The sequence below is a fragment of the Lasioglossum baleicum genome, chromosome 3 (genome assembly GCF_051020765.1).
Source record: "Lasioglossum baleicum chromosome 3, iyLasBale1, whole genome shotgun sequence".
In the NCBI taxonomy this organism is placed as follows: domain Eukaryota; kingdom Metazoa; phylum Arthropoda; class Insecta; order Hymenoptera; family Halictidae; genus Lasioglossum; species Lasioglossum baleicum.
The window spans coordinates 144177-170852 of NC_134931.1; the positions used below are offsets into that span (position 1 = coordinate 144177).

Here is a 26676-nt window from a genome sequence, read left to right on the forward strand (position 1 = left end):
TTTATAAAAAATTATTGTTTAACAAATGCAAAAAATATTTAATTACCTATAGTTAAAAATGACTATTTTTTAAATATTTTTAGTGAAAATTTCATTGCAGTATCTCTACTGGTTCAAAAGTTATAACAAAATGGCACACGATTTTCCAATCCAGACCACTGTGCGTCAGTGATTTAAATTTTGAACAAAATATGTTTATATTCCTTGGAGTTTCCACTGTAAAATGAGCCCTTCAAAAGAAATGGAGATATAAAAATTGGCGTCACAAGGAGCTGGCAACGGACGCTGTATACGACTAAATAACCCCATTTACACCTCGAGAATAATATTAGCAACCAGTCTTGACCAACGATGCCTTTTTAAGTGAAAGGTAACAACCCTGGAACAGACATTTTCTGACGTAAGGATCGACAGCGTCGGTCCTGAAATTACATATTTCATTCACGTAGTGAAAAAACATTTTAGATTTGTCTATGTCCAGCAAGTGATCCAATACACTGCCTCGTAAGTACGAGCGATAGCGGAACAGCAGTGGGTTAGGATACGATACCGTTACCGCCCACTACATACTACGCAATTGTAGGGGATGGCGGCAAGACGCCAACACGCATGGATTCGAACTGGTGACATTGTACTTGGTGTAAGCCTGAGAAGAAGGTTCCCAGGCAGGATTACGGTGACGTGTCTAGGTGCGAATGCGCGGACGATTGGATCAGAGTGGAGGAGGCAGGACTCGTTTCACACGCATTTTCGGCTGTATTGAAATACTTATTACAGCGGTCACACATACTACGCAGCGTGCGCCATCGAAGTCAACACATTGAGACTACGGGCTCGCGGCTGGGGTCGGGCTAGGCAGACCACGGGCGCGCGGCTGGGGTCGGGCTAGGCAGACCCAGGCAGACCGAACCCGGTAGACTCGATTTCTTCAGTGCCGTTCCCGGGGCTGTTCTCTACAGAGAGATTTATGACAGGTCATTACTATTGAGCTGGAAGTCGACACTTCCTCGACCAACACGCTTTGACTGTAATTTTCAAATCACTCGACGAAGTCGAGCCACTCTCGGGCCGCTTGATATGTCACGAATAGACTGCGGATCTTTATGCATTTATAGCAAACTTGAGTAGATGAAATTGATAGTTGTTGGAAAATTTTTTAAATTGAAGATGTCAATATATGGTTTCTCCTCTATTAAAATCATTAAGGGAAGAGATGACATTCAATTTAGTTTCTATTTCCTGTAATCGACGCTGACATTTTTTATTTTGCATAAAGATCCGCAGTCTATCCGTGACACACCATCAGGTGGCCCGGTGGCCCGAGAGTGGCTCGACTTCGTCGAGCGCGTTCAGACGTCAGACAGAAGCGGACAAGTTCGTGCGAACGCAGAATTGAATCTCGAGTAGCGCGAAAACTCGCTCGCCCGAACTTGTCCGATTCTTTCCGAACCCGCCCGACGAGATCGAGACACTCCCGGGCAGCTCGAAACCCCTTAGCAGTCCGATCCACTCGGGTAGCTTGAAACGCGCTCGAGCCGAAAATTATAAATTTCAACACTCTACACCTACCGAACCTTAAAAGTAACTGGTAAATGTTTCTTTGTATGAAAGTGATGAGATTAATTTAGTTAGACTTTATGCAGCTCTCCTTGTAATATGTTATAATGTATTGGCTCGTTCGGAAAGTCATTTCGTTTTCTCCTTTGCTGAAGAAACAATTCAATTCAATTTGATTTCTATTTCTTGCAATCGATATAGTAAATTTTTATTTTGCAGAAAGATCCGCAGACTATCCGTGACACACCATCGGGTGGCCTGGTGGCCCGAGAGTGGCTCGACTTCGTCGAGAGCGTTCAGACGTCAGACAGAAGCGGACAAGTTTGTGCGAACGCAGAATTGAATCTCGAGTAGCGCGAAAACTCGCTCGCCCGAACTTGTCCGATTCTTTCCGAACCCGCCCGACGAGATCGAGACACTCCCGGGCAGCTCGAAACCCCTTGGCAGCCCGATGCACTCGGGTAGCTTGAAACGCGCTCGAGCCGAAAATTATAAATTTCAACACTCTACACCTACCGAACCTTAAAAGTAACTGGTAAATGTTTCTTTGTATGAAAGTGATGAGATTGATTTTATTTAGACTTTATGCAGCTCTCCTTGTAATATGTTATAATGTATTGGCTCGTTCGGAAAGTCATTTCGTTTTCTCCTTTGCTGAAGAAACAATTCAATTCAATTTGATTTCTATTTCTTGCAATCGATATAGTAAATTTTTATTTTGCAGAAAGATCCGCAGACTATCCGTGACACACCATCGGGTGGCCTGGTGGCCCGAGAGTGGTTCGACTTCGTCGAGAGCGTTCAGACGTCAGACAGAAGCGGACAAGTTTGTGCGAACGCAGAATTGAATCTCGAGTAGCGCGAAAACTCGCTCGCCCGAACTTGTCCGATTCTTTCCGAACCCGCCCGACGAGATCGAGACACTCCCGGGCAGCCCGATGCACTCGGGTAGCTGGAAACGCGCTCGAGCCGAAAATTATAAATTAAGTTTCTTTTCCCTTCTACGACACATTTTTTTTGCACGAAGACGTTTCAACCCTCTACACCTACCGAACCTTAAAAGTAACTGGTAAATGTTTCTTTGTATGAAAATGATGAGATTGATTTTATTTAGACTTTATGCAGCTCTCCTATTGTAATATGTTAATGTATTAGCTCGTTCGGAAAGTCATTTCGTTTTCTCCTTTGCTGAAGAAATAACATTCAATTTGATTTCTATTTCTTGCAATCGATGTAGTCAATTTCTACTTTGCAGAAAGATTCGCAGTCTAGTAATGACAAACGGAAGCATTGCCATCCCTACACGATAAACGAAATTACTTTCCGAACGACCTGATAGTATGTAGTATGTAATTTAAATAAAAATATTAATTTTGTCAGTAAAAAGAAAGACTGCTGCTGCTACACATTTGTATAATAGACATTTACTTTAGCGACATCTACCACATAGCACGTCCTACATTAATGCGACCTGGCGCGACCGTGTTGCCCTCTTACGGCGAGGCAAAATCGAGCCCCGTTCTCCGTGCAGTGGCGCGGCAGCAGGGATCCAAAACGCGACATAGCTGCGGCGCAGTACAGCTGCAGAACGGAGCAGTTGGTTGTCTGGGTACATGCGATTAATTGCATTTTTAAGAGGCATTGAAGACAGCTTATTAACTGAGAGTTATTAAAGTTTTAATTTTCCTCAGAGTCAGTAAGTTCTTTATTTTTCTCGGAGTCATTAAGTTTTCCATTTTTCTTGGAGTTATTCAATTTTTCATTTTCCTCAGTGTCGTCAAGTTTTTTCATATAGTCCAGTCGGCAGGTCGAAAAAAGGCGTCTACCTGCAAAGTATTCCGAACTTAATGAAATTTTGACACGTCATTTAGGGGTACTCTGGGGAGTCGAATCTCAGTTTTCGACATCGAGGACCCTGTGCTAACTTGGGGAGGGGGAAAAACCACTACTTTTATTACCTTGTCTTGGTTTTTCGCATATCGGGCTCGAGTCGGGTACGCGATACATCAGACACATCGGGAAGCTTATGACTAGACTGCGGATTTTATGCATGTATGACAAAAATGTACACGTTCAATTTAAAGCAGTGGACATGTTAAAAATATTTAAGGACATCAATGTATTAGTTTCAGCTTAATAGGATAATTAAAAGAAGAATACAATTTATATTTGGCTCATGTGCCGTGCAATCAATGCAAACATTTTTTATTTTGCATAAAGATCCGCAGTGTACTCATGACTCACCTTTGTCGGGCGGCTTCTAAAACAATAGAACAAGATCGCGCGAACGAGTTATCGCGATACCCGAGAATCAACTGTGCGTTCTTATGAAATAGATAATAATAATAATGGTACGTATTTCTTTCATAACTTGTCCATAATGTGATTTTTATATAAGTACATTAGGTATATTCGGCAGACATGTGCATGATCGTTATTTGTATTAAAATTTGAAATAATGCACGTTTCACGTGAAAAAATTATAAGAAAATATTTACAACGTGGTATGTAATAAGTTATGATAACTTTTCAGTGGGTGATGTTTTTATTAACTGTTAAGTAACCTACTTAACTATCATTAATCTTACACAAATTCTTAAAAGATAATATATAGTATACAATATAAAATAAAATAGAAATTAACTTAAAATAAAATCATATAAAATAAAAAACTAGAGGGTTATTGTTGCTCGCTCGCTTCGATCGCTCGCGAGTAGGGTTGTTTTTGCTCGCTCGCTTTGCTCGCTCGCGGATAGGACTGCTCTTGCGAAAGGGTTAGTGGTACGCATGGCTAGTAGTACCTATAGCTATTAATGTTTTTTTTTTATTTGGTGTGTGACTCTCCACGAGCCACACAAAGAACTTCCCGATTCGTTAGTTGCAGTATATTATTATCATTATTAAGTGTACGTTTTAAGAAGATTATACGTTTTCAGGGAAATTCAATAGTTTTCTACTTATCAAAATATTTGCTATATGGCGTCACATTAAACCAACATCGTATGCTCGTTGCTCGCTTGGTTCCTTGTTATAGCATACTAATGTTGCAAAATAAATTGTCTTAATTAGTTTTTCGCAAACGATACAACTCCTCATTATCCGGGTTTGCAGTAGTGATCTTGGTTTTCTTCGATACTGTTAATTTAAATTGTCCCAAAATATATAAACTGCGCTCAATTTTGAAACTCTGCTCAGTGCTACATACAATATTTGTAAAGTTCGCCTTTCTGATTTTTTAAAATCCAAACATACTTTCTCGTATGTTTGTCCCTGACTTTTATGAATCGTAATCGCTTCAGCAGGAACCACTGGAAATTGACTACGTGTGATTTGATATTTTTCCTCACTCGACATATTTACTTGATTCGATATTTTTATTATTGGTGTAAAATTTTGATCAATATTTGTGCATTTTTCATATAATCACGATAACGAGTTCTTACTTTCACTCCTACTCTGGCCAATTGAAAATCTAACCACAATATAGACGGAATTTTAGTATTTTCTTGAAAAGTAATAAATTTTAATATTCCGCATGTGTGCTCCATTAATAAATCCGTTTTCAACATCAATGTTATTAATAATTATCATATAGTTTATATTAATTTTCAATTTAATCTCAGTTAATAATTCGTTTTGAACTGATTGTTTTTTTAAAGATTGTAATATAAATTTTTTTTTGTACTTTCATCGATATTCTTTGAAAATGTATTCTCGCGAGTAGAGATGATTAACTCACTCTTGCATTGGGATAATTTTCGATTATTGTAAGCGGAAACATCATCGTAAGGCACAAAAAAAAATTTTAAAAAATTTTTTTTTTAATTTTAAAGAAATCGAAAAAAAATTTTTTGTGTAATTACGTTTGTTTCTTCGGTGGAAACTTTCGGTTCTCTCGTATAAATTGCATTGTTGAATGAACTTCTTTCGAAAAAACTAAAAAAACTAAAAAACTACTTGACCAAAATGGACCAAAATCTAATCAGCTCTAAGTTACAGCGGGGCATATCGATTGCATCATTCATCATCCTGATCGCGTTGTTACTATTTCTGAAAACGTTAACGAAAAATTTGAGTACATAGAAACGGCCATACGCGCGCGCGCGCACGCACACACACACACACACACACACACACATATACGAACATTTTGCTGAAAATAGTCTAAAATGACTGCAATGACCATGAAACGTGAAGATCTGCTAAAAAATCGATTTTCCATTTTCGGGGTCATTACAATAACTTCCCTATAAAATCGGGAAGTTAATTATATAGAGCCTATAGATAATACAGAATAAAATATAAACACGAAATATAATACGTATAATGTTTATATTTATATTTCGTTTTTAATTATTGCGATACTTTACCATATTGTAATCTTCTAGGTGTATTGTATAACTTCCGTAAAAACATTTTAATGATATTATCGATACATATCTAAGTTCATTCGGAGAAAATTCGTTAAAAAGCTAGAAATATTGTCTTTTAAGTTTTTCACATGAAACGTGCATTATTCGAGCTTTAATACAAATAAAGAGCAGGCACGCGTTTGGCGAATATACCTAATGTAGTTATAAAAAAACCAAGTATATTAAAAATCACGTTATAAGTAAAGAAAGAAAACCATTATTACCATTATCTATGTCATAAGACCGCAGAGTATTTGAATCTCGGATAACGCAATAACTCGTCCGCCCGAACTTGTTCGATTCTTTTCGTACCCGCCCGACGAATTCGAAGTCGAATCGAAGGGCCGCCGCCGGACTTTCTGCGACCCGACCCGACTCGAACCCGAACATCGAGCGGCCCGCACATCCCTAAATTATTTATAATTATAAATATATTATATTAAATTACCTATATTATAATAACCTATATTAGGTAATTATGATCACACTTTAAATAAGTAAATATGGCTCAAATTGTGCCGTATTTAGGCTCATTTTAATTAGAAGAATCTCACAAATACGTTGGTAATTCCGTAAAAAAAGATTGAAAAATAAAAAACTTTCCTATGTGCATTGATGTAATCGGTACGCAGCCTTTTGAACTGTGTCGGCTGCCTCGTACCTCAGTCCCTGTTTGTCGTTTACGAGCTGTCGTAAAAAAAGTTCTGGTACATATGTTGATAGTCTAAAAATATGATCAATGCTATTTTTCAATTTCTCTAAAAAACCTGCATTTGTCGAATTTTTGCGTGTTTTTCACTTTGTGTAATTAACATTTTGAACCAAAAAATCGGGAAAAAATCTCAAATATCAATTTCAATTAAATGCAATTATATGATTAAATTAATGCAAGTAAATGGGGAAAATGGACCGAAAATTGAATGGCACAACGGCTGTTTAAATAATTCGAAGGACTATCTCGTCCGGCTAGGCCCTTCATTCCAAATTGTAATATTCCAATATTCCAATATCATTTTAAATATATTCAAGTACTATTTAAAACTATTAATGAGTTTTAACAACAAAATATTTTAAATAGAAAACTAAATTTTGACATATAAGATAAGATTATAGCAAGCTTGCTATAAATGTCGAAAACTCGAGTCTGGCCAGACATTCAATTTTCAGGAAACACTATTCTATGATGACGAACGGAGAAAAGGGAAGTGAAGCTCGGGGGCTTCGGTCGCCGTGGAGTGGAGTGAAACATTGTAACATGATACGGGTCGGGTCGGGTATATCGGTGTGAGACTACTAATCAAACAACAAAGCTTAATTATTTATCATTACTTTTTTATAGGATTTTCCTTAACATATTTGGTGAATTTTGTTTCTTTTTATGAAAATGATACCAAAATTATATAATTCCGATGATATTTGCTTATGCAATGAGCGACGCAAGTTTCGGACACAAAGAAGGACAGCGTCGGGAAAAGAAGAGACGCGGAGAGTCCTTATTCTTTTAAGATTTCGACTTCGACTTCGTCTGCTAGATCTTCGCCTCGTCGCACAATGTACTCATAAATGAATCATGTTTCAGGAAGTGGTTCAGTTCAGAATGAAATAAAATAATGTTACAAGCACTTTTTAAATAGCGTCATATATGGTGCAAGAAATATTCGTATAGAGTCAAATAGAATTATTTTTTTAGATATCTTCGTACGAAATACTGCCTCTAAATAACATTGTATGGATAGGAGCCGTCGAAAATTAGTTTAATTAGTTAATACTTTTATCTTGTTACTACCTCTACTTTAATAATTGCAGTCAATAATGCTGTCGAGCATTACAAGTATGGGATAAATAAGTAAAAAAATTAATTTTCTGTTTCGTACTAAGGATCTTAATAAGAACGATTGAATTTTGTCATTACACAACATAACAAAATATTTTTTAAGAATCATTATTTTATATATAACGCAATAATGTTCAAATTACTTTTAAATTCCAATACATTTGTAGAATATTACGTAGTAATTACTTCCATTTTTCCTACATCTATAAACTATCGATTATATCGTAAACAATTATTACAATGGTGATAATAAGGAAAATAAGAATGCAATAAGTGAATTATATATAGTATTATAAGGCAATTACAGAATAGGTAATGTCAGCATTCTACTATATCATTCTTCTTCAACTTGACGAATATCTCGTCGATTGTGGAACTTTTACCGCTGTGGTATATCAGATCACTGTAACTTTCCCGTTATCCCCGCGCCCACTCGCGCCCACTTACCGGTCCCGCGGAATAACACAGGGGCTGGCAGTCTTTAATAGTATCTCGTCGGTGGCGGAGGGCAATAGCAGAAGGCAAATTGAAGGCAGCCAGCCGGCCGAAGCTGAATTTGTTTAAGAGGGCAGTACCGTCGCGTCTACTGATCTGATTGGTTAATATCGTTTTACAGGGCCGATCGTCGGTGAGGGTAGTTCGCACTGATGTGGCAGATGTCAGCAGCGAAGTAATCGAGCGCACGAGGAAGAAGATCGATCGACACCAATCGATACGATCAGCGTGTCGTTCGGAATAACGCATACGGTCGTGCGAAGGCGCGGCAGCTCCCCACTACGCACAGATGCACATTTTGTGCACATGCAAATTTTACTTATTCTCATATTTATGTTATTTTTCTTAGACTGCGGATCTTTATGCGAAATAAAAATTGTCTGCATAGATTGCAAGAGATGGAAACTATAAAAATTGCATTGCCATACCATTTTCTCTACAGTTCAATTTCAATTCATTACATTTCGAAATTTATTGAAATGTGTTTATGGAAAAAAAGTGTCGTTCGACGGAAAAGAAAATTTATATTTTTTTTATGACTACTATACACTTATTTTAATGTTTAAATATTAATAATTTTAAATTCAGACTACTCAATATCAGAAGGGATAATAAATGAATGAAGTAGGAAATAATAAATATTATATTTTTTCATTTAGTTTGATTATTTTTCTTTATTAGTCAACTATTAGTCAAATTTTTACAAACCTTGACTTGCGCGAACACAGAAGATGATTTGCAGGACAAATCTGATAAACAGGTTCTGGATGATCAGCTTTTCTTCGTAACTCCTCCCGTGAATCGCTCGAGTACAGTGCTGCTCTCACCGCATTTCTTCTTGGTTGAAAATGGTTGAAAAGAGGATTGTCTTATTATACAGACCTGCACAGACCTGGGCGACGCTGGCTCGAAAAATACATGTTGCTGTTGCTGCTTCTCACCAAAGAGGACTGAAGAGGACTAATCCCAACTAATCCTGACTAATCCTCTTTGCTTCTCACCTTCTCTTGCTCAGTAACACTCAATTACACTCAGTAAGACAGTTCCAGTCCCCACGTCATCCACTCCGACCAGTGCTGCCAGATGAGGGGAATCACGCCGATTTTAGGTACCCCCTCTCCGACGACCACCAGAGTAAGTGACACGTTGCGCGTGCGCGACGGGGATTGAGTAGGGGCAAATGGGGGACACGTTGCGCGTGCGCGATGGGGACGGGGACGCACACACACGCAACGATGACAGATGAGATGATATGACATTTCGCAGGTTTTAGGTTATTGCCGCGTATCGTATCGAACTCATGTACATATACGTACTTAATGAAATTAATAATATGAATCGATCTAAATAGACATTGTAAACATTCTTTATTATAAATAAAATGAATTGTGGGAGTTTCAGTCGTGAAGCGAAGTATGAAGTATGAATTTTCACACTGTGGATTTTGAAACTACCTTTTTCAATGCATATATTCGAAAGTTTGGTATTGGGATTATTGGGAAGGCGAAACGAATTGTAGAATTGAATACTGAATATAATAAATATATTATACATAATAATATACACCAGCTCGGTTGGTTGAGCGCGTTAGGTATTCAAGTGTAGACGTACTTGTACATAATAGTATACAATAAAATACAATATGATATAAATATACACATACACACACACACACACACACGTAATAATCAAACTAATATTCAACATGTATCACTCTCACTGCTGCTATTTTCGGTTTCGTCAGGGAGCAAGATCCCATCTAATTCGGAAGGTACTTCTTTGCTGTGGTACATGTCAGAATTAAAATATTCCAACACATTGTCCGGTACATTGTAGCTGCATGCATCAACGTTCTTTGACTTTAAATATAATTTAATTCTAGTTATAGCGGAAAGCATCTGCGTACCTAAGCAATTTCTTTTTAAATTTTTCATGTCCGTGATTATTGAAAAATACCTTTCCACATCTGCATTGGAATGCGGTAGTGATAGGCATATAAATGCTACTTTTGCAAGTTCGCCATACATTAATTCACCTGAACAATCTTTTAAATTTCTTACGGTGCTCCAAAATGCTATAACATCTAATTTTTTAAACTGTTCTTTTTGTTCATATGTTGAACCCGCAGACAATGTGAACCATTGGTCAATTGCTATTTCAGCTGTCACTTTGGATGGAAAATGTTCTGCAATGATATCGTTAAACCGGAGTTTTCGGTGGATAATAATCTGGACAAATTAAATGTAGAAGATACAACGATATTATTGGCGTTAAATGAAATTTATATTGGGGCAGCAGCAACCAATTTGATAGATGATTTAAGAGAAAGTCAGCCCGAGGAAGTCACACAATTCTATACAAATATTCAACAATTTTATAAAACTGCGTACAAAGAGTCCATCAAAAGACTTCCGGTTAACGACAAGTTTGTAAATGCATTGAATTTTTTAGATCCAAACGTAGCATTAGATCACAGTAAACACGTAGGTCAAATCGATATCATTGCAGAACATTTTCCATCCAAAGTGACAGCTGAAATAGCAATTGACCAATGGTTCACATTGTCTGCGGGTTCAACATATGAACAAAAAGAACAGTTTAAAAAATTAGATGTTATAGCATTTTGGAGCACCGTAAGAAATTTAAAAGATTGTTCAGGTGAATTAATGTATGGCGAACTTGCAAAACTAGCATTTATATGCCTATCACTACCGCATTCCAATGCAGATGTGGAAAGGTATTTTTCAATAATCACGGACATGAAAAATTTAAAAAGAAATTGCTTAGGTACGCAGATGCTTTCCGCTATAACTAGAATTAAATTATATTTAAAGTCAAAGAACGTTGATGCATGCAGCTACAATGTACCGGACAATGTGTTGGAATATTTTAATTCTGACATGTACCACAGCAAAGAAGTACCTTCCGAATTAGATGGGATCTTGCTCCCTGACGAAACCGAAAATAGCAGCAGTGAGAGTGATACATGTTGAATATTAGTTTGATTATTACGTGTGTGTGTGTGTGTGTGTATGTGTATATTTATATCATATTGTATTTTATTGTATACTATTATGTACAAGTACGTCTACACTTGAATACCTAACGCGCTCAACCAACCGAGCTGGTGTATATTATTATGTATAATATATTTATTATATTCAGTATTCAATTCTACAATTCGTTTCGCCTTCCCAATAATCCCAATACCAAACTTTCGAATATATGCATTGAAAAAGGTAGTTTCAAAATCCACAGTGTGAAAATTCATACTTCATACTTCGCTTCACGACTGAAACTCCCACAATTCATTTTATTTATAATAAAGAATGTTTACAATGTCTATTTAGATCGATTCATATTATTAATTTCATTAAGTACGTATATGTACATGAGTTCGATACGATACGCGGCAATAACCTAAAACCTGCGAAATGTCATATCATCTCATCTGTCATCGTTGCGTGTGTGTGCGTCCCCGTCCCCATCGCGCACGCGCAACGTGTCCCCCATTTGCCCCTACTCAATCCCCGTCGCGCACGCGCAACGTGTCTCCCATTTGCCCCACTCAATCCTAAAGCGATGGAATAGGATAGTGGAAGGGGAAAAGTAGGAGAGTACCTGGTTGCGATCTCACAACCATCTGGCAGCACTGACTCCGACAAAGGAGTTGCAGGCTGCAAATGGCTGCAATTCTTGCAGCAACATGTGTTTTTCGAGCCAGCGTCGCCCAGATCTGTTATATATTCGCCAATCACATCATCACATCAGTACGACTCGACGGTACTGCCCTCTTAAACAAATTCAGCTTCGGCCGGCTGGCTGCCTTCAATTTGCCTTCTGCTATTGCCCTCCGCTATTAGACGGCAAAAATAGCTACTAATACGCGCGGAGAATCCCAGGCAAAAATCGAGTTAATCCCACCTTGAGCAACTCGAACAATAGCGCAGCTCGGAACGGGCCAATTCTTAGCTCTAGGTAGGATTATCCCTCGGCAGGCCTGGTTATCAGGGTATATTTCTGGAAGCCCGCTGGCATGAACTCCACACTCTTTCTAGATGTACTCCAACCGTTGCTCCGAGCAGCCAATAAGCGGCGTCTGGAACGATACTGCCCTCCACATTCACTCCACGCTCTGGACTATTCCTGGCAGTTCCAAACTGTGCTATCAGGGTTCTTACATGATGCGTTGTGGTCGTGGTGCAAGATTTCTCGCGCATGCGCGGCGATTTCAGCCTCACAATCAGTAAAGTAAAATTCTCGATAAAATAGGGTACCTTGAGCACCGTGCAAAATTTTAAAAGATTTGTATGATTTGATTCTAAAAAATGAATGTATAACATGTGTATTTGTGTATATTTTGTAACTCGTAGGACACGTCCTGGAGTCTTTTTGTCCGGAACAGATTGCTTAGGTACATTTCCCGCTAATATAACTGAATATAACTGCCTCAGGGCTCTGCTACCTCATCATCCTAATATATTTATATAGAATATAGATACGTTACTGTTTTGGCCGCGCCTATGCGAGAAATCTTGCACCACATCGCATCATTGACATTATTGCACATTATTGATTCGATTTTTCGCAATCACCTCGACACTCACACTCCCTAATCAGCGCTACGACATCAGCTTACTAAATAAATAATGCAATAGATATAACAATATAACAACTGAACACTTAATGAAAACTCATGATTTCGTCAAGTGCGATCGTTTAGTTTAATATTCGATGAAAAGCAATCTGAAAAGTGATCTTGGTTCGCGTAGAAATGCATATAATACAAGTACGTTACGACAACTGTAAAGATTTGTTTAACGATAACGACGGAAGCCACGAATCTCTCTGCAGTTTCTCGAATTTGATTTTATTCAGGTGGACGCTTTGAGCAATTTGTTCCGCCGTATGCGTCAGACCATAATAGTCCACGAATAAGCCCTCCGGATCTACCAAGTACATGATAATCGTATGATCGACCTGAAAGAGAACACGAATATTGATATTCACGCTGAGGATACCAACTAACATTATATTACTAACAATGTAATCGGCATCTTTATCCTTGGGTCCGTTGCTATAGTACACTCTGTAAGCTCGGCACACTTGAGCAACCTGTTCTTGGGAGCCGGTAAGAGCAACAAATTTATCAGAGAACTCTCTGATGTATTTCCCTACCACTTCCGGCGTATCTCTGTCAGGATCCACAGAAATAAATATTGGTTGCATTTTCGTATCGTGTTCTTTCTCTAAAACGCGATGCGATGGTAAGAACAAGCGGTGCGGTATCGTCGATATTTAGATAAGTCGAAGGCGTACCAAGAATATTAACGACAGCCGTTAGTTTCTCAAGTTCGTCCGGACATATGTCTGGACAATGCGTAAACCCAAAATATATCATGACCCATTTTCCTAAGAAATCATCCGATCTAACTAATTTCCCATTAGGATCGACCAACTCAAATTTTCCTCCTATCGCAGCTTTTCCTATTTCACGCCGCCTTTCTTTCTCCAGCAAAAGATCTTTTGTTTGCTTCAAATAATATATATAAGCTATAAAAGATCCTCCAAGTATACTTGTAATCGTTGCGCTTCTCAATGTAATGGGACTTGTAATTTTAAAACTGCTTTTGGAGTGCTTCGGTAACGACTTGAAATCCATCTTTTGGTACGAATTCTTAAATGTATTTATACATCGTATGTGTGGATAATACTGCCTGTAGGTGTGCGCATGCTGAAAGCACTTCTGAAACCAGAATCGAGCGATATTTCATTGAAAATTGACAACGAAATCAAGTAAACGTTGTGAAAGCAATATTTCAGTACACAACTATCAAAACGCTACTATATACTTGTATCAGTCGAATCGTGTATTCGTCGTATGTACTTCTCTACGCTTTAGGATACGTCAATTTTAATGATGCTTACGTTTCGAAGAACTTGATTCGAACACCTGCTAAACAATGCAATCGACTGATTAATTAAATTTGACATTGTTCCGACGTGACTTCTGTTAAACGGTTTCAAAGTAAATATAGGTTATGTTATGTTACAAGTCAATCGATGCAGTGCCAGCAGTGCTTCGATTGAGCCCAACCTTTTTGATACGATGGATCGCCGCTAGAGGCGCTGCGCGGAAAAATAGTAACGTATCTACTATTGGGTAGCAGAGCGGCCAGAGCCCTGAGACAGTTATATTGGCGGGAATGAATCGAAATAATCTTACCAGACAAAAAGACTCCAGGACGTGTCCTACGAGTTACAAAATATACACAAATACACTTGTTATACATTCATTTTTCAGAATCAAATCATATAAATTTTTTAAAATTCTGCGGGGTGCTCAAGGAACCCCATTTCATCTACCCAATAGTAGATACGTTACTGTTTTTCCGCGCAGCGCCTCTAGCGGCCATCCATCGTATCAAAAAAGTTGGGCTCAATCGAAGCACTGAATCGATGAGAACGAACACGTGCGTTATCATCGAAGCGCGCAATTTGAAAAATTCATTGTTCGATAGCATAGGAATAATCATTGTATAGAATAATCTCCGTTCTATGAAAAAACTTTAGCCGTGAAAAATATTGTTAAGAATTTATCGCTGAACACCTGTCCTCTTTATTGATCTCGATCTATTACATATATATAATTCATCTGTGTCACGATAAGAGAGATAACGATAGAAATTTCATCAAAGTATATCTTATGATTGATTTGTGTTGCGTTTATAAAACATTGCATTCCCCGAGTCGTAGAGCCATTGATTTTTCTTGCGAATTCACTACAGCGTTTCGCATACAATACTCCCACCTAAAACAACGTTGAAATAGAAAAGAAATGAAAAAATTATGAAACAATAAATACAACCGTTTACACGTGCCTGTTTCCTTTCCTGTCTTCGAGCGTAAGTTTGTCTATCAATAATTTATCTGAATAATGAACTGTTTTCAAACCATCCTCTGCTTCATCCACACGATTTTGATACCAAACCTGTGCTATTATCGTCGATTGATTGTCAGGGCGTGATTGATATCTTATCGCCGCTGCGATGTTGTAGTACGTCATTCGATTAAGCTTCCGGTTTAATAATCTTGAACAAATATTTTGACAGAACTGTTTACATTTTTATATGACATAAGACATAAGAGATCGATTTTGTTGTTTTACGCAAATCATTCAACGTATAACTGACAGCTAGAGCATCAAATAAGACATCTCGTATTAATGCATTCCTTACGGGCATTCAATCTTAAACGTCGAATTGTATTGTTTAACTTTGATGAACAACATTCCCGATGTTCTTGGGGTGTCTTCGGATACCGTGACAGACGCTCTGAACGGTTCACCTGGTAACAATAAGAACTTCAGTTCTATTTGCGATAGTTCGGTGATCAATGGAATTTTCGATTTATACCGCAAAATGGTTCCTCCTCTCGTGTCGTTAAATAGTAGATCCCTAAAGCACCACGATCAGCTCCGTAACCCATTTCTTGAGACCAGAATGTGGACTCCATGGGAAAACACAGTCCGTTTACATAAGATCTTCTTCCTTGCGGACACGGCCAGGCAACGAACTTGCACGTTTCGTTAACCATTCGAACGCTTTCCAGGAAGAGAGCCCAAGCTCTCAAATGACTACACGCAACCTCCCTAGTTAAGCTATCCTCTAAAGTGGTGGTTAACAATTACGCTCCCGATCATTATCGTTCTATCGATTCCTTTGCCGAAAAATTAAAAAAGAAAAAAGAAAACAGAGAACCGTACCATTCATATGGCTAACAACAACAGAGTTTTTTACGTCGTTGCAGCCAGGCTGTTGCCTACCACCGTTGGGAAAGAAGTCGACATGGCCAAGGGGTTTCAAGAGGCCAAACCCATCCGCAAAGTCCTCGGATCCGTCCGTGTGAATCACATCGACCAGTTGAGCATCACTGGCGTCCAGTTTCCTCGATTTTTCTCGGAATAAGTGATTTCTGAAGAACGGAGACGCCGGGTCCAAACCAGTTATACGTCCCAAAAGATGATCCTTTCTTTTCAGAATCTCCGAGGCACAGCCAGCGACATGGGCACCGAGACTAAAGCCGATTACATGAATATGTTCGGAAGGAGTGCCGAGACCGATGGCATCTAGGAGAACCAAGCCCAGTTGACGACCGACTAGTTCGGTGTTTGCCACAGCTGCCGAATACGTTGTCGCCGCGCCTTTTGTCCAATCCAGAACCAACACATTTACATCTTCCTGAAAGACAATTTTTCATCATGCAATAGAATGCAAAAGACTCGTATCGCGCAGTTCAAATATTTTTTAACTGTTGGCTTACAATGTTCAATAGGCTCTTTGCAAGAAGTATGGCTCCGACATCGCTACCACTTCCTTTGTAACCGTGTATGATGACTTTCAGAGGCTTTCTCGCATCGTATTTTGATTGCAAAATAGATTTAAAATCATCGCCATACCGAAGACCGTCGGGCGAATCTTGTTTGGCACGGGTGTACAGTAAAAACCTGGTCTGAATTATACTTGGATGTTGTGGAGCTCGCTTCAATGTCAAATGAGCTGGCGGATCGGAGAAACAACCAACCAAATCGAAGCAAATTTTCGGCTTGAGATCTGCGCGTATTATTCCTTTTCTGTGTAGCATCGCTCTGTTCCTCACAGTTAAAAGTTTTACTGAAAACAAATAGAGAGAGAGAGAGAGAGAGAGAGAGAGAAATTTCAAAAAAAGTTTGATTAAAACAATGCATAAATAGTTTTGTCATTAACTTACTTGTACGTTTGGCCTCTGTATCCCACATAATAAACAATAGTACAATAATATGGTATTTTAAAGAAACAAACTGCATCTTTCTCTTGACTCCTTTTCGCTGCTTGGTCTTTAGTTCTACTGCAATCCTCGCTTCCTTCTTCTTCTTCTTCTTCTTTTTCTCGATTTTTCCTTTCTCCTCCTGGGCTTAAAGTTCTCTCTTTTCATCAAAATATTCTTTCCTCCAACTCTTTTGCCTGACGTAGACTGAAACCGGCGTCCACAAACGGCTTCTCCATACACACCTCTCCCAGTCGATTATTACGATTACAAAATACAGGAACTACTAATTTTCGCAACCACTGTTTCACTCGAAACAATCGTTTTACCATTTAAACGAACACTTATAGATGACTTGGATATATCATTCGGTACAATGATCGAAACAGTGCAAATATTAATACAATACAAAATGATTTATTGATAGCTGTGTGAATCGGACAACGTATACATAAATAATTCGATTTAACGTTTTTTCGCTTAAAGAAGTTTAAACTAATAGTAAAATATGTTGGTCAAGAATACTGGTATAAATCGATTCATAAGCAATACCCGTCGATGAAGTGTGACCGGCTCTGTTACGACTGGTTGAACGAAACACGCGTGCATTAACTGCAAGACTTTCGCTCGGTCATCAACGATTATGCTATGTCCCCCTTTTACACCAACCAATGTGATGTAATATTTAGGACGTCTCACAAGAGCAAACAAGGGCTCGTCGAGTTCATAGAGAGGCTTGTTGCTTTCACTCTGAGCATTTCAGTGAGGCGTTTAACCCAACGCGTTCACAATATTTAGGAAGTTCGCTGTTTATGTATATTTCCAGTTCCCTGAATTTAAGAGCAGTATATTTTCTAAGTTTAAGATGTTGCTATTTTTAACATTTTTCCAAATACCCAGCTACATGGTTGGAGTTGTAAATACTTCAGAGATATATTTTCGCGTACATACTTAGCCTTGTACCACTACATAGATATGTACTTGGAAAGAAGATAAGTACTTTGTCACACAAGTGTGGAGATTTTTACACAGATACAGAGATTCTTGATTCGTATCGAATAGAGATTCGAGACTTTATTCGATAACGAAAACAGACATAGATAGTTTTGTACAGTTTTTTGAGAGAACACGAATGTGCGAGCGGAACAAGAAAGGACCACCTAAAGCCTTCGGTGTTTCTCCTTTAAATCTTGACAAACCGGATAGACGAGTTCGCGCGCGTATAAACATTTCCCCGATCTACTCGATCGCGTATCGTTCCGTTGCGAACTAGTAGACGAAGAATGAATGCATTCTCTTTTAAATTTGAGTGACTACTATCGCGATGCGTAACTACTTCCCACACAGACTCGGGACTTCAGGACTTTATATATTCGAGACGATCGAAAACAATTTCCCTAGGCGCAAAACGATTTTCAATCAGCATAGTGATACGAGATACATTGTAAGATCGCCGATCGATATTTAAAAAAATTTCAGATGTACGTAACATATCAAGATATGCCGCAGGTGGTTCTTGAGATAATGCATCGACGATCACCACGTAGCCCCCCGACGTGAATGACAATTTGTCAATTAATCATCGATAAGAATATAATCCGTGTTTCTATACACGCATCCACGTATTTCGGTGGAAGATGCTTTATATACGGCTGGGGTTAACTAGGCATCAGTGACCGGTTCGAAGTATCGTCGCATACAATAACAATGCTGCCACTATTAATCCTTTGTTACTGTGTTGTACCGGTGATACTGGGAATTCCTTTATCCGAGTACGACTACGAGTCGATTAATTACGTTGACTTTGACGACGAGAACCGGGGTCTTGTTCCCCTTAAAAACAACGCTCCATCCGCTGTAAGTAAATAAGTTTCCTTATTTAAGTCCGACAGTAACGCGTAAATATCAGTACTTTAATAATTAGAAATTCACTTACCACTTACACCGTTAAATAACGCTGTTTTACCCCTGAAAACAATTTGAAATGAATAATAATGTAACAGGCAGTACGTGGACAGAAGTATGGATATATAGGTGAAACTCACGAAGTTGCCACCACGGATGGATATATTCTACAGATACATAGAATCGTAGGATCCAAAAAGAGTCCCAAAAGCAACGGTAAGCCTGCCGTACTGCTTATCCATGGTCTTCTGGACTGCTCGGCCACCTGGGTGTTGGGAACCCCTGAAAAAAGTTTAGGTACGTCAAATTACCATGAAACTTATGTATCTAATTCGGATAAACGTGACGAATTAAAAAGCGCTAAATGGGATTGCTGTTGCTCATAGGATACATATTAGCGGATTGGGGCTACGATGTATGGATGGGTAACGTACGCGGCAATAGATATTCACGGAAACATAAATGGTTAACTACCAAGGATAAACAATATTGGATGTTCAGCTGGCATGAGATGGGGATATACGACCTTCCAGCAATGATCGATCATATACTGAAAGTAACTGGTCAAAAAAAAATCATGTACGTTGGCCATAGCCAAGGGGGCACCACGTTTTTAGTGATGGCAAGCGAGCGACCGGACTATCAAGAGAAAATTGAAGCAGCATTTCCTTTAGCACCAGCATCCTTCATGTCTCATATGACGAACCCATTCATGAAACTTCTGGCCCCCTTTGTCAATAGTATCGAGGTAATATTCGTTAATTAAATCATGAAATATCGTTAAAAAAGGTATATGTATGTATGCGCATACAATATCTAAACGTATACTTCTAATTTTTAGAAACTCACAAATGCGATAGGCATGTACGAATTCCAGCCGTCGGGCAAATTTATACAAGATGTAGCAAAAATTGCTTGCCAAGAGGAAGCAATTACAAGTCCACTGTGTACTAGCATAATATTCCTTATTGGCGGACCTAGCTTTAAACAGCTGAATAGGGTAATTAGTACATTTTTATCGTATCTATGGAACGTTTGATGCGTATGGAACAGAATATTGTTACAAACTTTAATTCGTAGACTCTTATACCCGAAGTTGGCCAATACGATCCTGCTGGAGCAGCTGCCAGACAATTCGTACATTACGCTCAACTAATTAATTCTGGTTAGTAATAAGTATGATGTTGGATACTTTTGCAACAATTCTAGATTACTATCGCCCATTATTTTTCTAGGAAATTTTGCACATTACGATCGTGGCTTATTCGGTAACTTAAAAGCATACGGTAGCATTCATCCTACTAAGTATAATCTTGCCAACATCAGGATGCCTGTCTACTTGTACTATAGCACCAAAGATCAGTTGGTTAGCTACAAGGTATGTCTTTTACGAGTAAGGGTAGGTTTCTTAAATGCACAAATACGATGCACACTTACTTGAGTCTTTGTAAAATAGATGAAATTCACAAGACATTTGCTAGTCCCTATAGTAGTTTCGAAAACTAATTCCATCGTGCTTTCACAGGACGTAAGAAAGTTATACGAGCAGCTGCCTAATGCTCAGAGTTTCTTGGTTCCACATAAAGAGTTCAGTCATTTGGATTTTGTTTGGGGCAAGGACGTCGACACGTTGCTATACAACAGAATTCTCAGCCGTATGGAAGTTCACAGGAAAAACCTATGAGATCCTATCGCAAAGATTGGTTGTTAAACTTACTTTCTTGTTAAATACAAATGTATATTGTTAAATATAAATATGAGTAAATACCGCTTCTAAATATTTATGTAATTCAATTATTATGTTGTATTAACCTGAAAGAACCCCACAGAATTTTATGGCAATCAAGGCTCTCTCTCTCTCTCTCCATCAATTTACATCCGATCAAAAGGTTTCAAACGAGTACATACATGGAAATAGTTACGACATCTCTATCATCCCCTATCATCCCTATCATCTCTCACTTCACTATCCCCTCCCCACTTTCTTGAACCAATTAGGGCGAAGATGCGCAGCGACAAACGAAAACTGGTCTTTACGCGGTACTGCTCTCTCGTTGGATAGAGTATAGTACTAGCCGTGCTGAAGGTAAAAATGGCAACAACGCGGGAGTCCGATTGATATATATATACCAATATACCTAACCCAACCCACGGTAGACTCCACCTGGAACCAGTCCACGCGGAATGCAGCTTTCTGCAGTCCAGCTGGAACGCCACTCTATCCTGGATTCCGCTTCCCCGCAAGATGGCAGCACGGTCGCACTGATTAATGCGGCGAATGCCGTTATACAGGGCAGCGCCGTCGGTAAGGGCAGATCGCACTAATGTGGCAGATGTCGATAAAGTAGATTTCTATTGTACAAATATGTAGCAGTTTTCCTTTTTACCGACAATACTGATTTTTGAATGAATATTCAGTCATATGCAAGGAGAGAAAACGAAAAAAAAAATAATTTGTGCAAAATAAAAATTCTCTGCATCCATTGCAAGAGATGGAAGCTAAGATTAAAATGTCCCCATGCAAAAAAAGACAAAGTGTCGTATAAGGGAAAAGAAAATTTACTTTTTCTTATTTTTTAATACGCCGCAGGGAGTTGGTAAAGACACATGGACAATGACACAAGGAATATATATATATATATAATAAATATTATAATTTTTTATTATTACTATGCTTTATTATTGGACGAACACCTAAATATCTCTTCAGGTTATTGTGATGCAAAAAATATTTGTTACGTAACGTGCACGGTGTGCCAGATATTTGGTCCATTGACACCATGCGCATTACGTAACAAATATTTTTTGCATCACAATAACCTGAAGAGATATTTAGGTGTTCGTATTTAAACGGAACACCCTGTATATTGTGATTATTACACGTTGTTGCCTCTGCTTCCCGAAACTTGTGGCCCGTAGCACGTTCTGGCATAGGTGGGATACCTAAAAAATACAAAGAAAATCAGTAATGTACAATATATGCATGTGTGTTGAATGGCATAATTAGATATACGTACCACGCGAAAAATTAGAGGTCTTCCTCTTCCCCGGTTGCCGCAGCTTCCTTCTACTCCTTCCCTGGATAGCACATTATATTTATCCTCTGTTCTGTAAATTAGATTTTCAATTACACAGTGAGTAAAGGTGAGTATTTAATCTTCTTCGCTTATTGCTCATCTCAACGAATTTTCTAATTTCTGGTGCTACAATTACAAAAGGTCTTCTGACGTTTTTCATCAACTAATATACCTAACTGATTCAAATATTGCAATGATATTTATAAAAAATCGATTAAGTTGAACTACAAACAAAAGAATGTACTACCAGAAATAAAATAATTCGATGATGAGAAGCAAGTGAAGAAGATTAAATACTTGCCTTACTGAATTGGTTTAAGCCATCATTTTGCCGATTTAGAATATTGCTAAGCTAATTCTAATCTGAATGGGCCAAAGCTGAATTGTGTTGGATTTGTTTAAAGTGATAAATGATAATAATGATAATGAAAAGAGAGTGATAAAGTGATAAAGAAACAAACAATTTACTATTTTGGACTCTACATTGAAGTGAACATACTCGCCCCGTAGCACCTCATACGTGATGGCAAATGGCACTGTCGCGTGGTGTGCCGACAAGCGTTCTCACGCTTTTTCACGCGAAGATTTTCGGAGACATTTGAGCAAAATGAAACCGATTAACCAATATAAATATGTACAAATACCTTCCGTTCTTCCTTCCTTCCACGTAGTGCACGTAATCCAAGTAATCCACGTAATCACATAATCCAAGCAAGTCAATCTAATAAATAGTCAAATAGTCAAATGCCGCAACGCAGACCGCACTCGCGAGTGTAACGTGTAACCACAGAGCGAAGCTATGTAAATATATCTGTGATTGTGTCAAGAAAAACGCTGCATGTCACAATTTCAAAAAATTTCAGTTTATGCATTTATTGAACTTTATAGTGTAGGATTAGGTATTTACCAGAAAAAACGTAACGAAAATCAATACAAAAGGCTCGAAAAAATAATACAATTTATAACCAATGTCCTTGTCAAAGCATTAGTCATCAAAACTTTAAACGACAATATCTCGAAAGTGAAAGTACAATGTGACATGCGGCGGCGTCCTCCTGACAACCACAGATATTACGACCGAGCTAAGCGAACGAGAACTTGAGAACTGTTGACAGTTGAGAGAATAACTGAAAACTGCTGAAAACTGAACGGCAGTTTCCCCTTCCCTGACGTATCGTCGTATCCGTGAGCGGTGTCGACCGCGCTTGCCCGTGTTGGTGCATGTTCGATTGCACGCGCGCTACACAACAAACGTACCTCTAGCATGTCCGTGTGACTACCTGCTCGACCGAACGCGTCGGCGACGCGTTCCTTCGATTTTCACCAATTTTCACGTTGCCGAAGTTTCGGAAGCATGAGGCGAAAAGTCGGAATCTGGAGACGGCGCGCATTTGAATCTCGGGCACAGCACGCGGCGCGACGCACATTTTGCTATAACTTTTGATCTAAAAGAGATATCGAAGAGAAATTAGGCCTAATTTTTTTTGAAAAATCGGTTTTAACGATGTAAAAAGAAATATATTTTGTATTTTTTAAATAATGGTTTCGTTGATTCTGAAGGTATAGCCGGAAAAGATGGTCAGAAGTATCCAACCAAATTTGTTTTTAGTCACGTCATGTTCAACAGAAAATTATGAAAAAATTCATGAATATTCTACCGAATAGCATACACTACTGAGATTTTTTTCAAAATTTTTGGTTGCAAAATCGATTTTTAAACAAATCGGAAAACATAAAATTGCCGATTTTATGTATATACATACATCAAAGTCTTCAGTTGACCACATTTATATTGTTACGTTAGTTGTGTCTCATCCTGATTATTAATGTGTATTTTTTCAGATTTTTCGGATTACGGAAACATGTTTTAAAAAATTGAAAACCTCCAAAAATTCCAAGAAAATGCATGTTTTGTATTGAAGTGTTAGAGACTCCAGTTTTATAAGAATTCAGTACTTGGATATTATTGAAGCAACCGTTCTTAATTTTTTTATAATTTTTTAGAGGTTGGGTAGTCGTTAACAAAACAAGTACATATATACGGCTGGGAATCTTCTGGCCCCGAATCGAATCCCGCATCTATAATCGTTTTGTTCGGTAAATATTTATTGCTTCGAGTTTTAATGAAAAGTTTAACCAAAAACATTTTTTAATTGTCTACATTTATTTTCAACTTAAAGAATTGATGCAGTTCGCGCTGTCGACTTTCGCTGTCCACTTTTTGTAATTGAAAAAAAAGAAACACAATTTAAGTTATGATTGCGAAGTGCAGAATGGTTTCGAGGTATTCGAAAATACCGCTACAGGTGGTCCCCTGTGTATCTATATCTTCGAGTAACTAATTACAAATTTTGTATCTATTATTCGTGATCCGAAATTTGTATCTAGGAGAAAAATTAAGGGCAAATTCGGAATCAGCGCAAAAAACTCTATAAGAATCATCCAACAGTAATTGTTGAAGAAATTTGGTGTTGCGGAGACTGTAAATCAAATGGGAAACTTTCTTCCAGCAGATCTATTAATGGGTCTATTAACTTTTTTCCGTGTAACATTTTGTTTATTTTCTCGTTTCTTTGTTATAATAAATGGAAGCTTATGTTAATTTGTTGTTCTTCATTCTTTAATAAGCCCCTTTTAATTTCCCATCAGTTTCAACTCCATAAAGTTATAGTTTTCTGTAAAATCCGTATCAATGCCTCCGGATCGGAACCTTTCTGCCAGGGGTTGTATTAATTCGAGTAACTGTAACTTTTTTAATGTTGGACTATATGGATTTGGACTTTTCGTGAGAAGTTGGAGAAATTAGTTTACTGCACGATGTGAAAAGATATGTAGTGGACATGGCGCGTTGGAAAGAGGGACTTTCCGGACGCGGAAATTTCATCCTTCTCAAGTGCGCGCTGTGGACGGTTGCATTGAGGGTTCGGTCGTAAAAGTGACGATTACCAGAACCCTGACTCAACCGTTGCAATGTCCTTGGCAGCGACGACTTTGAATTGTTTTGGGGAAGGAAACTTTCTCCTTACTCTTGAGGAACGGAGAATTCCTCCCCTTATTTTAACGGTCTTTCTCACGTTGCTAATCCTCCCACCAAAAAGGATTTTTACCAGTGGAAAAAAAGCTTGTGGCACTCGTTGAGAACGCATCGCTCTAGAGTTGCCCGCGCTACGTTAATTTATATCTCTGTACTTTGTTAGTACTCGATAGTCATTAACGTTTATAATCTAGTTTTCTCGTTATTGTTATTATTATTACATCTTGTTTTGTTTTGTTATTGTTACGTGTTATTGTTTTAATAAATATCTATATCGTTGTCTGTTAACCACGCGAAACATCATAGACACTGAATTACCCGTCATCCTAAAGATATTTTTCCAGAAATTGCAGTTGGCCGGAATTGTAGAGAAAATAGGTACTAAATGTTGCATTTCACAACTTTTTTATGTGGGGCCTATATTGAAAATTTAAAAGATAGTTATAATAATTAACCATTTGCAGCTGTTTTAATTTCGGAGCTGTTTTAACTCGAAAATGAAACATCTCGTTCTAGGTAGAATAATTTCGTTCTATACGATTCTTTTCATTTGATGGATATGAAATTGATTGTAATACCTCATACAATAATTAAAGGTTTAGTAATTGATTAGCTACCAACATGTTTAACAATGTAAACAATATTTTGCATAATGGGACAGCAATTTTTAGTGGTGATTTCGAGTCACCACTGGAGTGCTAAGGGTTAAAGATGGTAGAAATTGCAGGATATTACAACAATGACAAATATTATAAAGCAGATACGCTAACGTTACCGTTATCGCGTCAGAAGGAATAGCTGCAAGCTGCAAGTACAATTGTATAGAGTATAGAATTTCGGGGAAAACTGGGAAGAGAGGCAGGGTTGCCGGAGGATTAATTATGGCGTGGAAGAACCGACGCGACGGTGCCCGTAAGGATAATTACGGTCGCTTAGAGTGGCCGGACTATGGCAGGGTAAGACGTGGTTTCCCTCGGGTCTCAATTATCCATCGGGCCTTAATTTGTCCAGGCTGTTTGTCTCTCGATCAAGCCGGTTGGTCGAGGTCCTGGTACTGTACTTTGGAAATGAAATGGATGATTATGTGAAAATTTGCTTGTCAAACGAACATTCCGGGAAAAGGTTCAGGTAATTTCGTGCAGAAAATCCAGAGTTGTTTTGGTAACTACCCAGGACTTATTGGCCTGAGTTTTTCGCGCTGATTCCGAATCTGTTTTCAATTTTTTTCCTATACGCACAGTTTTTCAGGAACAAGGCTTTGAAAAAAAAACATATTTTTCAACTTCAAACAAATATTGTGATGTTATTATAAAAGATATTGAATTGTTCTTTCTGGCAAAAGATTCTGTAGACTTTCCCGAATACAGTGATATCCAATATTAATACATTATGATTGATTAAACGTGTTTAATCAATGATTAAATACGGACAGATTTCGTCGCGTCGGCGCACAGTGGAAAATTTGGACCAGACTCGATTCAAAATCAAAGAACTTTCGATAGAAATGAGGTAGAGCGATGAAATTTTTTTAAAATGAAAGCTGAAACTTTGCAGAAT

General features: G+C 38.2%; 3 protein-coding genes and 1 long non-coding RNA gene across 5 annotated transcripts; 1 reads left to right on the top strand and 3 right to left on the bottom strand.

Moving 5' to 3' along the window:
• Positions 1-8944: 8944 nt before the first annotated feature.
• On the bottom strand, positions 8945-14387 carry Scox (Synthesis of cytochrome c oxidase). Of its 2 annotated transcripts, none has more exons than XM_076447566.1 (4): positions 14227-14387; positions 13618-14041; positions 13342-13547; positions 8945-13278 (listed from the first exon to the last, which is right to left on the bottom strand). In XM_076447566.1, exons 1-4 carry the CDS (start codon positions 14290-14292, stop codon positions 13093-13095), a joined length of 882 nt encoding a protein of 293 aa, XP_076303681.1. In that variant the 5' UTR covers positions 14293-14387; the 3' UTR covers positions 8945-13092. The 2 variants fall into 2 exon arrangements, with proteins under 2 accessions (XP_076303681.1, XP_076303680.1); XM_076447565.1 differs by having other exon boundaries at positions 13618-14044.
• A 506-nt stretch (positions 14388-14893) lies between these two features.
• On the bottom strand, positions 14894-19290 carry LOC143221906 (pancreatic triacylglycerol lipase). Its single transcript, XM_076447564.1, has 9 exons — positions 19149-19290; positions 19040-19071; positions 17068-18958; positions 16621-16970; positions 16064-16538; positions 15714-15965; positions 15537-15645; positions 15180-15389; positions 14894-15109 (listed from the first exon to the last, which is right to left on the bottom strand). Exons 3-9 carry the CDS (start codon positions 17141-17143, stop codon positions 15025-15027), a joined length of 1557 nt encoding a protein of 518 aa, XP_076303679.1. The 5' UTR covers positions 17144-18958; positions 19040-19071; positions 19149-19290; the 3' UTR covers positions 14894-15024.
• Positions 18811-20773, top strand: LOC143221971 (lipase 3). Its single transcript, XM_076447717.1, has 7 exons — positions 18811-18960; positions 19107-19305; positions 19395-19756; positions 19850-20008; positions 20089-20173; positions 20244-20386; positions 20534-20773. The coding sequence occupies exons 1-7, from the start codon at positions 18811-18813 to the stop codon at positions 20690-20692; spliced, it is 1257 nt and encodes a 418-aa protein (XP_076303832.1). The 3' UTR covers positions 20693-20773.
• An 845-nt stretch (positions 20774-21618) lies between these two features.
• LOC143206981 (uncharacterized) lies at positions 21619-23081 on the bottom strand. The gene is made up of 3 exons (XR_013008584.1): positions 22730-23081; positions 22026-22116; positions 21619-21951 (listed from the first exon to the last, which is right to left on the bottom strand). It is a non-coding gene; the product is annotated as an uncharacterized LOC143206981 (long non-coding RNA).
• Between the last annotated feature and the right edge of the window lie 3595 nt (positions 23082-26676).